We start from the raw sequence: 14,800 nt of genomic DNA, 5'->3' as shown, positions 1-14,800 counted from the left end.
ACATCAAAGATGACAGGAACAGTTTTAAAACATTAGGTAACTGCTCAGCTGGGTGCAGTGAGGGTACCCAGAGGCAGGAGCCAATGCTTTGTTTAAAGGCAGCAGAATCCCCACACAAGATAACCATACAGCAGACATACAGTCAAGGCAGCTGTTACCAGGAGAACAGAGAGGCAATGGGCATGCTCAGCCTCTGGCATTCTTTTCAGTTCTTGGATTTTTCCTTGGTAGAAACCCAGTTTGTCTTCCACTTCAACAAAAATTTAAACCTTGACAAAAAACTAGTGCTAGAAGCACAGTCATGCTCAATAACAAATGAGGAAAAGAATGTTTTCCTTCTGTACTTTGAGCTGACTGCATCCTGAATGGCAACTCAGACATGGCAGTTTCAGAAAAGCCCAAGTGTGAGACTAAGTTACCCCAATGTAGGAGCTGACAGGGAATAAACTCCAAAATAATTAAAAGAAAGCAAACAGGTTTAGTTGTCCGAACAAGGAATTTTAATTTTAGGTCAACTATTGAACTAGGTCAACATCCAGTTCACAATGTCTACAGATAGTGGGCATAGCCAGTCACTACGGTAAGTTTATTGAAGCACCAAGCTCCACACAAGACTGTAAAATACATTTTAAACTACTAGTAAGAAAGCTTCTTCAAGTCAACAATACTATTAAGGGCCAAAGTTTAAGGACTAAGTTTTCACCTTCCAAGCTATTTTAAGACAGCCAATCCATTGCATAAGCAAACCAAACTGCTACATACTGAAACACAGAGCAGCAACTGCATTGAACAATTCCTGTAAATAATTCAAGGATACATTGAAACAGTATGGGTAAATTGTAATTTTTTATTGGAAAACAAATATACAACTTGGAATGGATTTGAGGCAAATCGTGCCATAAGCAGATTTTTTTGAAAATAAGTGGCTAAACAAAGTTTAAAAAGCATAGTAACAAGAGGAGAAAATGTTTTCTGGCACAGGACCAGCAGTACAAAAAAAACTTGTGTACGAGTACCTGGATAAATCACCCGTTTTGCATTAGTGCAACTTAAGTTTCATATTGTTGACTGTCAATCGTCTACAACATTAAGACTCCACATTTCAACAACATGTTACAGGTATGGCCACAAACAAGTTACCTTGGAGTAAGCTAGGAGAATGACTTTTACAGAGCATTAGCCACATGATATAACCCATTCACATAGTTTTATCCTACAGTTAAGCTGCAAGAGCCTTATCTCCTCCCACCACAGAAAGGGGAAAACACTCCTATAGAAAAAACTCCTACATACTCAAGAACTAGAACCAGCATGTTGCTTTAACTAAGGAACAGCTAATGCCTGGTAAACCCCAGCTTACTTTATGTAACTTGTCACACTAGTCATACCCAAGTTTCCTAGAGAAAGCTACTTTTTTTTAATAGACAATCCAGATGTTCCCTCAGTTAACCAACTTCATCTAACTTTAGATGTGCAGAAGGGCTTAAATATCCAGAGTAAGCCACATGCAACATTTGTTACTTAGATCAATTTTCCAAAAATCAGAACAATGACAGTAAGATAAAGGAGAAAAACATGGAGGAATGGCCTTCTAATTACTATACATGCATAATCTTTTGACAGTAAGGGAAAAACCTTTTACAGATAAGTTACAAACAGAGAAAAGGCAAATAAACAATTTTGTACAAGAAATTTAACACATTCTGTACAACGTCTTCACTTCGCTGTCATCATTTGTACAAACTCTGTAAAAGGAAAGAGTTGCATGAGTTATTTGAAGGAAAAAAAAAACAAACCTAAATTGCAAGATCTGAGAAGCCGCCTTACTAGTATGGAACATTGTTTCAAAACTGCATTTTCAGTTACATTCAAAAAAGCATCTTCAAGATAGTCCCCTCTTCCACTAATTACACTTAAACTCCTAATTTTAATGGCAAAAGACCTTTACTTTTCCATAAAAATTGGTCTCTCAGTGAACGAGGGAACAGCCTTACTTCCAAGATAAAGCATTAAAGGGTCTTATGCCCACAGACTTACAGATGGGGACAAGATACCAAAGAATGACTAAAAGATCAGAACAAATATGAAGTGACAATCAACTAAGTGTACAAGTAAGACATTGTGCTGGTTTGAACTTTCATTTTCCAGAGCGGAATAGCTTAAGTCTTACTATTTTGCCTGGCTGGCTTTAAGCAACTGATTCAATGCTTAGTCATAAACTATTTAAAGTTAGAACCCACAAAACAGGATTCTTCATTCATCTTGCTGAAACATAGTTTCAGGTACAGAATGACAGGAAACCCAGAACCTCAAAGGAGTTAACCGGTTGCTCAAATTTTGAAAGAGCAGCTGGAAACAGGGACACAGACCCTCTCTAGTGCCAGTCTCTGAACAGCCTGCTCATAAACACAGTGGTGAAGCAGCAGCCTTGTACACTTTTCACTCTCAGATGTCTGCATACCCTTAGGCCACAACCAAAAAGGCCTCAAAGGGAAGGTGTACCTACACCTCAAACAGGACAACTAGTATCTGAAAATACCCCAGGTATTTTTTGTAACACATTCAAAAAGTCAAAATGAAAACAGCTTCATGTGTCTCAGCTGCAAACAACTGTCTAAAGGAACTCCTGCTTGCATGACTTCATTTACAGTTCAATGTCAGGAAGAAGCAAAGAAATTACTGTTGCAGCTGATTTACACTAAATAAATGTATTTAAATAACTTCTGAAGGTCTTGAAATTTCTGCCTATTTTAGAGGCTTTCCCCTTTTGATTAGTAAGTAATTTAAAAAGGATTAATGACAAATGAGTGACATTCTACAGTCAGATCAACATGCACTAGTGAACAGAACAGTACAAACAGAACGTGAACATCTGTGACAACTTGCTTATTCTAATGGCCATTAGACATCATTAGATTTACCAAGTCAATTCTTACACTATACAGCTGAATAGTCCTTTTTTGCCTTTGGCACGAAGGCAGCAATAACACTCAAACTTCAACCCATTGAGAGGTACACAATGTACATAGTAATTGAACATTAGCTTAAAGGAACAGCGTGTTCAGATGAACTTGTCTGAACACTGCTCTATTTAAACTTGGTGTGGCTATCAGTACCCACACACAAATAAGCATGAGAAATACTACACAAAAACAATCAATTAGAAACTCCTTACCTTCATAGTTTACTTGACCATCACCATCAATGTCTGCTTCCCTAATCATTTCATCAACTTCTTCATCTGTTAGCTTCTCTCCCAGATTTGTCATCACATGACGGAGTTCTGCAGCACTAATGTAACCATTACCATCCTGGGAGGACAAAAAGGAACGCTGGAATAGACTTGCCTAAGGCCCAATGACTTAACTGTAACTTAGGAACATTGCAGAGCAAATTGAGCACTAAGAAGTTAACACAGCTTTAACCACTAGCATTTGCACAAGGTAAATGAGAGCTGTAAGCCTATCTTCAGCATTGTCCAATGTCTTTGGGCACTGTTAACACCTTACAGCCTTTGACTGCCCTATTCTGACCCGTTTTTAAACCACAAACAATGCAGTCAGCACCTTTTGCAACTTCTTAGGTGATTGACGCCTATTAAATCATGTGACTGTGGTTCAAGTGGTGATTTCTTACAACAGAAGCTACTTATCTGATTTGCCTGTTTCATGGAAGTCCAACATAAAGCCACAAGGCCTTCAGAGATGACTTTCACATATTGCAGTACCAGTTGGGACAATAAATACTGAAGTGCTAGTGTATACTAATGCAATTGATGTTTTCCTCCCCACCCCCCAAGGCACCACACATGTTTTCATCATTTTTTTTTAAGGTGCATCTTAGGTAAGCAGAGTTAACTTTAGACCCATTTAGCAATTTACTTCGCAAAGACAATATGAAAGACTCAAAACATTAACATTTAAAATACTTAAAACAGTTTCCTGCCAGTCATCCTCAAGTATTTCAGTACCACAGCGAGCACTACTTTAAATCATGTCATTCATTACTATCTTGATAACTCATCTGACTTTTCCCTTACAGCCCTTACAACCTTACAGACTGAGCTTTAGGGTGACTGGCCAACCCAGAGGCTCTCTATGATAGGACTGCAGATACCCCTCAGACCTGTGAGGAAAGCACATTACAATCAGACCTAGTTTTCTTAACAGAAATATTCCAGGTAGACATTACAGTACCTTGTCAAAGACACGGAACGCTTCTCTAATTTCTTCTTCACTATCTGTATCTTTCATTTTTCTTGCCATCATTGTCAGAAACTCTGGAAAGTCAATTGTGCCATTGCCTGAAAGATAAACACTTTGTTAGAAAAACATTGTTTAGGCACTTTATTAAATTACTAATTAGTCAAGTTCTTACCATCAGCATCTACTTCATTGATCATATCCTGTAGCTCTGCTTCTGTGGGATTTTGACCAAGTGATCTCATCACCGTCCCCAACTCCTTTGTAGTTATAGTACCATCACCATCCTTGTCAAATAGTGAAAAAGCTTCTTTGAATTCTGTACAAAACAAAAAAAAACATCAAAAGCCCTTAAGCTTTGGGATTTCACAATCAAAAAATTCACTGCAACTGATTGTTGCAAGTTACAAAATTTCATTTCAATCTTCTAAGAAAATTTTGGTATATTGCTCAATTGCAATGACAATATGGCAGCATCAGTATTTGAAAACACAACCACCAGTCCACTGATGAACCACATGTTGACCAAAATCAGGATGGAAGGTCATCCATTTCCAAGGACTCAGCTGGCAGTTACTCTCTATCCTGAATAAGAGTTCTTAATATGGAGCTGAAATAGCTATCTACAACTGCAATGATCCACACCCTTGGAAGGAACTGCATCTCAAAATAAAACAATATGGAACTGCTATGAGAAAATTGAAAATGGTACTTTAAAAATACACATGCTACAGCTTAATAGCACTTTTATTACTAAAAGAGGAGATGAGTCAACGGAAAAAGGTATAATCAGACCAAACTACACCCAAGTTTCTCAATATAAGCCACTTCCGCTGGACACAGATGTCTGAACATTGTATGCTACCACAACTATTGAAGGAGGAAAGTCACTGGAGTCTTCATTCCTGAAAAGCTGCTTACAAAATGCCTTCAGCCCTACTGTATCCTGAAACAGCTTTCTGACTAGTTCTAAGACTGCTTTGCTGTGTTTCAACACTACCTCTTAACCCCCTACAATGGCTGTACTGTAGCCAGGAATATTAATACAAGCGTAACATGTTTAATTGTCCAGTCCAAAAATGGAGTTGGTTTTAATCCATGCCATCTGTTTTTGGCCACAGACCTTAAACAAGCTCACTGGACTGTGGTAGCTCATACACACGTAACAGTAAGGCATGAGCATCTTCTCTACTTCCTTGTAGACTTCAGATCCCTTCACAGCTTTCAAGCCATCTGAGATCATGACTCTGGACAACCCATCAGCTCAAGGGTACTCCTGCATCAGAAATACTTCCAGTACTTGTTTTCTTTTTGACATTTCCGTGCAGCCAGCTTTCCAGATGGTAGGTTTCCCAGATCAGAATTAGTCTCAGTAGAAGTTGTGCTTTGACATGACCCGAATGAAGCCTTTACTTCATACTCTGAAGCCCTTGAGGTGAGTATAAGCTGGCAAACATTAAAAATTCAACTATAAAAACAGGTTTCTTATAATTCATGAATGCAGCTACAAAACCAAAGTCACACAGTCAAATGCCATCCAGGAAAAAACCCACTACTCTTCTACATTTAAGTCTGAAGGCATTCCAAAAGCCAAACGCCACTGTTCAACCCATCAGAATTAGAGCAAAGCCACCACAGGAGCAGTAGAAACAGTTTCAAGACAGTAGGTAAAAATTACAAAGCAGAAAAAAGCAGGTATAACCTGTATCTAAAATTTATTACAAATGGTCTTTGGGGGGCTAGTTTCAGTTATCTTGGAGGCAACAAGCATGTTTCTTAGGACTAAGCTCTTATACCAGGGAAGAAAATGCTTTTGGGTCAATCCTAGTAGAGAAGTTCATATTCTATCATGGAAGAATCTCCAAAGGGGAAAGTTGCATCTTCTAGAAGAGTCAAGTGCTCAAGTGTTATTCAAAATGTTTCATTGTAAACCAGTTCATCCTTCATGTGACAGTCAACCATCTAACCCGAACAAAGCAGACTTCACAGTACTGCAGTGACCCTGCTTAGAAAGGGTAATACTTAATTCTGACAAAATTCGAAGACTTGCTTTCTGTAAGACAGGCATTTTAGTGGTGTATTCTCAACACTTAGAAGGAACCATTCAAAGGACAACTTTACTCTTCTTTTACTCAAAGTTGCAACAGGCTAAGAAGCAACCAGTTATAAATCAAAGAAAATAGAACAAGTTGAAGATTAGCAGCATATTCCTGTTTGAAATGCTGAATCAAGTTCAGAATACCATTAAAATATCTAACCACTTCCAGGAACCACCTCCAGTAATTAGAACAAAGGAGTAACAACCTACGCAGATGCAGTTTAGACTAGAACAAGAACCACCTGGCATAGCTTTGGAGGATTTGCAGCCATGGCTAGTGAAGGAACCTATGGAACACTAAAGTTTAGTGAGCAACTCAGTTCTGGCATCCTGCAATGCAAGGTTGTAAAACATACCTCGTACACTTAAATATGTTGATTCCATACAGCATGTAAAGCAAATCCTCTTTATTTTACACTTCTCCATACCAAACTGCAAATGAAAACTCTCTTCTAAGGCTACAAGGTTTCAGCCCTTCTACCCTTCTGAAAAGCATCCTACATTGTGAAAAATAAACTACTTCCCGGTCCCATGAAAGACACTCTAGTCCAACAATGTGAACTCTTAAACAACCTAGGTCAAAATGTTATTTTAACCATAGCTTCTGAGGCATCTGTGCACCACATAACCTTTTCAAATGAAATGTCAGCCTTCAGTGACCTAATATGTTCAGTGAACCAGGACTACCATATCCATTCCTACACAATTTAGCCAGCTATGTCTGGAACTTTTATAGGAGAATGTCAATTATTCTCTTCACAGCTACCAGGACCTCAACACTCAAACGTGTCTATTTCTACTATGACCAATTTTAAATCACTGTTGCAGTGAAATCCCCAACAGAGACCCACAGCACCATACATAGGCCTGCTTGTACACAGCGCCCATTTGTAACTCTGAGGCTCAGGGGAAGGACAGCTCACTAGATCAGTTGGATTTGGGACAAAACCATCTTCAGGCTGCTGTGCCATCTGACCACCCAGGTGGTCCTGACCCCATTACCTTTGTAGTACAACACTTAACCAAAGGGAGAGCCACTTGACTTAGCAACTTTAATTCTTACTGAATGAAACTGCAGCCAGTATTCACGTTCTGTAGCTACTTAGATTTCAGTATCGGTCTTTCATATGAAAATAATCTGGGAAGGTTTTCACCCTTGCCTACACTGACAAGAATCTTCAGCCCTATGTGACCAATGAGTTCCACAGGAAATGCCATCTGGAGCCTTTAACAACTATATGGTGATGCTTCACAGCAGAGGGGGAAGGATTTAAGCCCAGGGGAAGTGGCAGCTTTAAGGACTGTGGTCTGGTATTTTAGTGCTGGTAACGTAATGTGCCTCTACCTTGCAGTACCATTTCCTACATCTGCCTTCAAACCAAAAGCTTCGTATCCTCCAGGGAAGCTCAGTTAGAATGGTGGTGGCTCAAGTTTTTCAAGCCAGTCTCCATAAAACATTAAATTCTACCTCCAAGAGTCTTCCCATGCAAGATCACTGGGCTCCAACAGCAAAACTAACCAGATGCAACCTTTCCTAAGCAGTACTGAGCACAATTCATTCACACACCACCAGTGGGCTTATGTTCACATCTGAGGTTCATGGTTTACTTGCAAATACATTTGCTTAACAAAACATCACAGCTGCCCAGAAAGTGGCAGGTCATTTTACACTGCTACTAAGATATACTTGTATTCATTCCATGCAGCTGAAAGCCTCTAGAGTACAATACGACAGGCTCATCAATACTTACTTTTGCCTCTGAGAACTATATGATCATTACTGAATAGCTAAAATGTACACTAATCCCAAGGCAGTGTTAATAAGCTTCTTGTTGATATTCCATAATTAGCTACATCAACTAATAAAGGTTCTACAATTAACAACTGGAACAACGAAATGTTATTGGAAAGATAGCAGTGACAATTGATAAAGTCTGCTCTAACTAGACTGATCACAAAACCCTTAAGCTATGTAGGCCAGTTCCTGAAGAAAAAAAAATATCTTGAAGTTGAACTAAATTTGGCTTGTGCTTACTCATAAGATACTACCATGGCAACAATAGACTAAGGACTTTCCACAAAACCATAATTAGTCTCCTTTGAGTAAAAGAAAGCTTCTAAAGTCTAAAAGCTACAGAAGAATATTCTTAACACTTCAGATTTGCCAATTATGGCAAAACAAACCAGCTCATAATGACACTTCTGTTTAATACAGTGTCTTCAAGGGCTACACCACAGTTAAATAATAGTATCTTCGAGGCTGTTCTCTGCATGCTTGACGTGGTACTATTAGATTAGCAGAACCCTAACATCCTCTAAAATAATTTCACATGACAGTTATGAGCATTAAGACTTCCCAGCACTAATACTATACACTTGTCAGATCAAAAACATGAAGTTCTTGAATGTCTATGGCACAGCTGAATTCTGTATTACCAGCTTTAAGTCCCATCTATTCTTGAAGCTAAGATCAGTCTGAGAGCAATGAGACAGGTAAGTCTGAGCAGCCTTCATGAGTAGGAGACACAATAGCCAGAATTTTTTGCCATTAGTAGACGGCTGTCAATGCACATAGCCCATCTCTAGGGGGCCAATACCAAAATATAACAGATGCATACTTATTTAAGCATTTCAGAGCAAATGCCAGGCCATCAGAACAGCACACACACAACACTTGTGTCCAAGTCCACAATACAGGTCCAAATATGGAATATCAAGAGTTTTCATCATGAAGCCAGTCTCTGCTGTCATCAACAAGAGCCACTCAAACATCTCTGATGACAGGAAACAGCAAAGTAAATTATTTTTGCCTTCTGTTAAAAAAGCACTGCAGATTCCAAGCCTTCACCGGACTTGTTGTCCAGTCTGCACTTGGGACAATTCTGTAGTCATGAGAGAAGAACAATCACCAATCTACTAGCCAGAAAAGCTGTGGGGATTGGTTAACTATATAATTCATTATATAAACAGTGCATTTACAGTAGATAGGCCTTTAAAAATTAGGTGACAAATTAAAATATTCCACCATACTACTTTAGTATCTAAGAAAGCTAAATATCTTGTGTAACACAGTCACTGTGTTACACTTCTGACACAGTCTTGTGTCACTGGATTAAGAGATGTGCCAGGTCAAGCCGGAGTAGCAACACAACACAAAAACCTCACCTGCAATCTGCTCTTCTGTCAGTTGATCAGCCTGCAATAAAAGAGAATATGATTATAGTTTATATTGTAGCAAAAGTTCAAGGCAAAGTAAGACAGACTTGTAGATGCCTCTGAGTAAGGTAGCTGCTCTTCAGAACTGACCTGCAGCATTCTGAAATAGTTCTAAAAAAGCTCCAAAGTCATCAAGATTGCTGCTTAGTAAGACCTGGCAGCCTATCATCCTTTCCAAATCCTGCAGTATCCCATACACCCACGTAATAGATTACCACGTGTATCAATCAATAACCCAAGCAGCACTAGCAAGCTCAAGGCACACAGGTATCTTTAAAACTACAGACTGGTTTAAAAAAAAAACCTCACGGACACAGCACACTGTTATAGCTTCAGCTTCACCACTAAGTACTTTCAGCCTCGGTAATGCAGCAGTAACCTCCAAATGCCAAATTTAAGGCAGAGTAGCCAAAATCAGAAAAAAATATACTCTTCACAAGAATTAAATCATGCCCTGATTAATATGAAGCTTTGTGTCCAAGACCTGGCTGTAAAGGACAAGATACCAGCTTCAGTCCAAACTGGTCATTTCAGCAGCATACAGCTGCCTACACCTTTTTCAGACCATTGTCTACATTGACTCAGTCACCAGCAGGTAATAGGGGCCACTAAAACAAAGGTTCTGTGATCCAAGACAATTTCTGTATCAGCTGGGTAATCTCCAGTTTATACCTCATTTTCCTCTCTCACCAGATTTGATAGCAATGAAAACCATCAGTCTTCCAGGCCAAACCCAAAATGAACTTTGCTCTTGAAAGGACACCAAGATATTTGAGGACTGTAGACATTCTCTCCCCAGGTTCTCAAACCAGCTGATTCTTCAAACAAATTCTGGATGGCTTGAGTTCAGTTGCAGTAACAAGCTAACATACTTCCTTCAAGGAAGCTTCTTGAACGCTTTACTGACGGGTAAAAACCACAAAAATACCGAAAAGGTATATTCACTGCTGAAATTCACCAATGTGCTTTCAGCTTTGTTCCTGTTGTCATCATTTAAGCAGCAACCTTTTTATAATTACTGCAATATTGACTGAAAAATTTTCTGTCATTAACTACACCCAAAGTCTCTCTACACATTAGCATCTGTCAGGGAAAGCCTTAGAAAAATGTATTTACAGTATCTGTCAATTTTTGCAAATTTCAACTTGAATTACATTTTTATACTGCATATGAACTTAAGTTATCAGCTGCTGGTTATTCTTCCTGTGACAGAAGTGAAGGTGGCTGCTCAAAAGCTGAACTGCTTACAAAGCCCTCTATGCACACAACACAGCAACAGCCCAACATAAAGGCCAGACTGGCTGGGGCTCACCTACTTTAAGAATCAAGACACTACTGAGGAACTTCTAAAGGGTATTGGCAGCTACAGATTTGTGCTGTAGGAAGAATTCCCATGCAGGTTAATTTCTGTTAGAAAAGACTAGCATGGTAGCAGCACTGCTGAGAACATAACCAATTGAAAACTAAGCTTTAGGATGTAAGTGTTCTGCTGGTCACTTTGCAGAATCCCAACAGATTTTCACTTTTTTGGAGAGTATCATTAACACAGACTCACACTTGTGCATGTTATTTACATTTTTATTGTTTGAATGAAGAGAATGACGTGCTACATTTCCGTAAGATATTTATATCCGCAAAAAACTGTAGATCAGATTTCAGCAGTAAGAACCTAGTTTATTTAGGTCAACACTTTTGGATTACCAAGTTGAGCCACATACTGTTTTATATAAACAATTTTATATGGAGACATGATATAACAGTATGTATGTTTTTAAGCATTCCAAAACTCTTCCAGCAACTTTACACACCCTAACCGTGAATTTGTAAGAGCTCACACAATACCTGTAAGAGGTACAGTGTTTGAGAAGAGCACAAAGCTTATTAGAAGACACAGGTATGGAGCAGTTGAAAGATAAGCGGGGAGGTGGGGCAAGGTTGAACAAACACCATCTGTACTCTGCAGCGCCGGGCTCTGCAGGCACTGCTGCGCAACAGCAGTAAAAGGCGGAGCCAGCGAGCCTGCCAGCTCCCTGCCTCCCAGGTGGAGGGCTATCAGCCTGGAACCATGCCTGCCACTTACGGACAGGCCACTGTGGCCTTTCTAGAGGGGCCTCCCGGAGCTCTCGATAATGCTGCACCGTACCCGCGATAGCGGGCACACCTTGATCCGTGCAACCCAACTGTCAGACCGGGCGGTTAAATGCTGACTGCGAGGTGCCCGTGCTGAAGGTCTGACGTGCCCCTCGCTGTGGCCCAGACCCACCCGAAACCCCCACTTGATGCCATCACAGCTCTGACGTGGCCTTCTGTGATTCACGTTGCAGCACTTCCATTTTCACTGCAATAGCTCCCATCCCCCCACCCCCAGACTGCGCGGAGGGCCTGACAAAGAATCCAGAGCTCCTAGGAAAGCGGGGGAGCTGAAGCTGCTGTGCGCGGCCGTTTCTGTGGCACACGCAGCCTCTAGAGGTAGTGTTCCACTACAGCCGCCCTGCTCTGCAGAAACCGGCCTGGGAGCTGCTCCACAGCGCTGGCGAACGCTGCCAGTGGAGAGCTACCAGCGAACGGCAGCGCAGGTGAGCTTCCTTCTGAAATTCGGCTCCTCGGTGTACTTCGCAGGCATCGGATCTGAAGGGACACTTCTGTTCTGGCAGGATTAACCAGAGAACAACCACCAGGCTAGACTATACAGACTAAAAATTAGGTTTATAGTAGGCTAGCTTGTTTTGGGAGCAAACCATTCTGTCTTATCTAGCATGGGCAACACTGGACAGTCACATGTTGAGCCAGTCTGGTCTGTCAGGATGAACTATAACCACATTTAAAGTGTCACTGTGCCTCCCGGACACACCCATTTTTACACAGACCTTGCTTGAAGATACTCCATTTTTGGTTCTGTACAGATGATGACTAAATGCAGTAAGTCTTTTGCTGCTACATTCACTGCTTTCTTTTTTTTTTCCCCCTGCTCTATGGATGATTTACTGTATGAGTTCACAATTCAAGCTAAAGAATGAATTCAGGCTTCTATTCACCAAATGTCTTTGCCCAGACACACCATTTTAAAAAACCCCCAAATTTTAAGTAGCCATCGTTCACCTTAGACATGACGAGCTGACAGTCATTTGATTCCTCAGAAGAACGTAATGAATGAAAAGACAATTCCACACTACTGCATCTTCTCTTAATGCAGAGACAGCACTAAATGGTCACCGGCGCTGCTTTTGCAACAGAATTGCTCCTTTTAGTACATTTCTCAGTATCCACTTGCTTTAATTTTAAAAACCCAACAAACGCTAAACTCGCATCCTTCAGGCGATTTCACAAAATGCGTTCTATTTCGACAGCGGACTACATTTAAAACGCATAGCTAGTAATATTAAAAACGCAAGACTGTCCTTTGCAATGACCAAAACGGGAAGCAAAAATTGTTTGGGGGGGGGGGGGGAGAAAACCACAAATAATCCCTTGTCCAACAGCCACGAAGAACAGCATGGCGCTACCATGGAATCGACACGGGCTCTAACGCGAGCTGACAACAGGTCTAGCGAGGAGGGCGATGGTGCAGTGAGGCACAGCCTGCCCCTCATCATCATGCTGCTCAGAAGCTGCAGGGCTCCGCAGTGCATTATTATGACCAGGCGCAGCACACCTCGCTAGCGAGCCGGACAGCTCGGCTGCCTCATTCAGCCGCACACACCGAGACCAAGGAGGAGGGAGGAAGAGATAAGAAAGCAGAGCTGGTGCCATCGTGGCAAGCTCCTTTTCCCTCTCCTCCCAGGACAGCGGGTCCCCTCCCAGAAGGGACCGCTATCCGTCGCTCCCCCCGGCAACGCCCGGCGCCGCCTCACGGCGCTCCCGCCGACCCAGGGGCCGTTTGGATTTGAATCCGCACCAACGCCCCAGGGCGGGAAAGGGACCCGGGCGGGACCCGCCGCCACCGCCACCACCACCACTTCCTCCCACGCAAATGGCGCCTCCGAGCGGGACCCTCCGCCCCAGCCTGAGCTCGCCGGCCGCGGCCAGGGACAGATTCATCTCCCCACACCCTTCTGCAGGCGACCTCGCCCCACAGCAGCCAACCCTCCCTCCTTCCCTCCCCCACACCCCCCCCCCCCCCCCCCGCACCGAATTCAGCCGCCCCCATCCCTCCGCACCGCAGCAGCGCCCGCCGAAGCCCGCAGCTGCCCCGTGCCCAAGGACTCACCATGATGGCCCGGCCTGGCTGCGGGGTACGGTGGGAGCTGAGGGCTGCACGGGGCGCACGCTGCGCGACCTGCCCGCTGCACGGCTCGCCTCACACTGAGTGCTGCCCGCCCGCCGGCGGCGTCTCATAAACCGCCTCACCGCCCGGATCGCTCCGCGCCGCTCCCTCCCCCCTCCCCTTCCCCCGACACTGAACCGCGCTGAGAAACGAGTCCCGGCTCTTCGCGCCCTCCTCGGCAGGGCACCACGCACCCCGAGCGCCGTTCCTCCTGCCCCAGAGCCCCGGCGCAGGAAGGAGCGGGGTGCGGGAAATAGGGGGAAACAACGATTGCGAAACGGCGGGGGGAGGTAGAGAAGGGGGGCGGGGGCCGGGGCTAGGGACTATTTCTCTGGGCGGAAGAGGATTTTAGGAAAAAAATGCCGAGGTGTGCGGGGACTCCGCAAGGAGGGCGCTGATTGGTGGGTTCGTACCTGCAATGCGTCACTCGGACATGCACACTCTGGGCCGGGAAGGCGGGCGCCCCTCCCCCAGCCCGCAGTGCGTGAGGGCCGGAGCGGCTCCGCAGCCGAGTGGAGCCGCCGCTGCCGCCGGGCCGGGCCGGGCCGGGCCGGGCCCCCGGACCAGGGCGGCAGCCGCGTCCCTTGGAGCGAGTTTGCCACAGCGTTTCGAGCCATTATCTCTCCGCTGTGCTCCGGAAAGCCTCACCCACGCAAAGTTAGCGAATGAGACTCGCTCTGCTTCCAGCACAGTCCAGAAAAATTCCCAACTCGCGCTGCGAGCTAGAGTTGCTTCGTCGCTCGGTAGCGTCGTTTAAAAGAGCAGATTTCACAGAATCGATTAGGTTGGAGAAGCCCTCTGAGACCATCCTGTCCAGCCCGTGACCGATCATCGCCATGTAACCAGACCATGGCACCGAGTGCCGTGTCCAGGCTTTCCTTAAACACCTCCAGGAACCGTGACTCCACCAGCACCTCCCTGGGCAGCCCATCACAATGTCTTATCTCCTTTTCTGTGAGGAAATTCCTCCGAATGTCCAACCTAAACCTCCCCAGTTAGGTATTTTCCTTGTTCCTCTCC

General features: G+C 43.4%; 1 protein-coding gene across 2 annotated transcripts; it reads right to left on the bottom strand.

Moving 5' to 3' along the window:
- Positions 1 to 827: 827 nt before the first annotated feature.
- On the bottom strand, positions 828 to 13,859 carry CALM2 (calmodulin 2). Of its 2 annotated transcripts, XM_062490352.1 has the most exons (6): positions 13,724 to 13,859; positions 9,466 to 9,496; positions 4,378 to 4,521; positions 4,197 to 4,303; positions 3,176 to 3,311; positions 828 to 1,745 (listed from the first exon to the last, which is right to left on the bottom strand). In XM_062490352.1, exons 1-6 carry the CDS (start codon positions 13,724 to 13,726, stop codon positions 1,717 to 1,719), a joined length of 450 nt encoding a protein of 149 aa, XP_062346336.1. In that variant the 5' UTR covers positions 13,727 to 13,859; the 3' UTR covers positions 828 to 1,716. The 2 variants fall into 2 exon arrangements, with proteins under 2 accessions (XP_062346336.1, XP_062346337.1); XM_062490353.1 differs by lacking the exon at positions 9,466 to 9,496 and having other exon boundaries at positions 13,724 to 13,794.
- Between the last annotated feature and the right edge of the window lie 941 nt (positions 13,860 to 14,800).

Source organism: Cinclus cinclus, chromosome 3 (genome assembly GCF_963662255.1).
Source record: "Cinclus cinclus chromosome 3, bCinCin1.1, whole genome shotgun sequence".
NCBI classification, from domain to species: domain Eukaryota; kingdom Metazoa; phylum Chordata; class Aves; order Passeriformes; family Cinclidae; genus Cinclus; species Cinclus cinclus.
The sequence above is the reverse complement of the archived record's forward strand: the minus strand, read 5'-3'. Positions and strand labels throughout refer to the sequence as shown.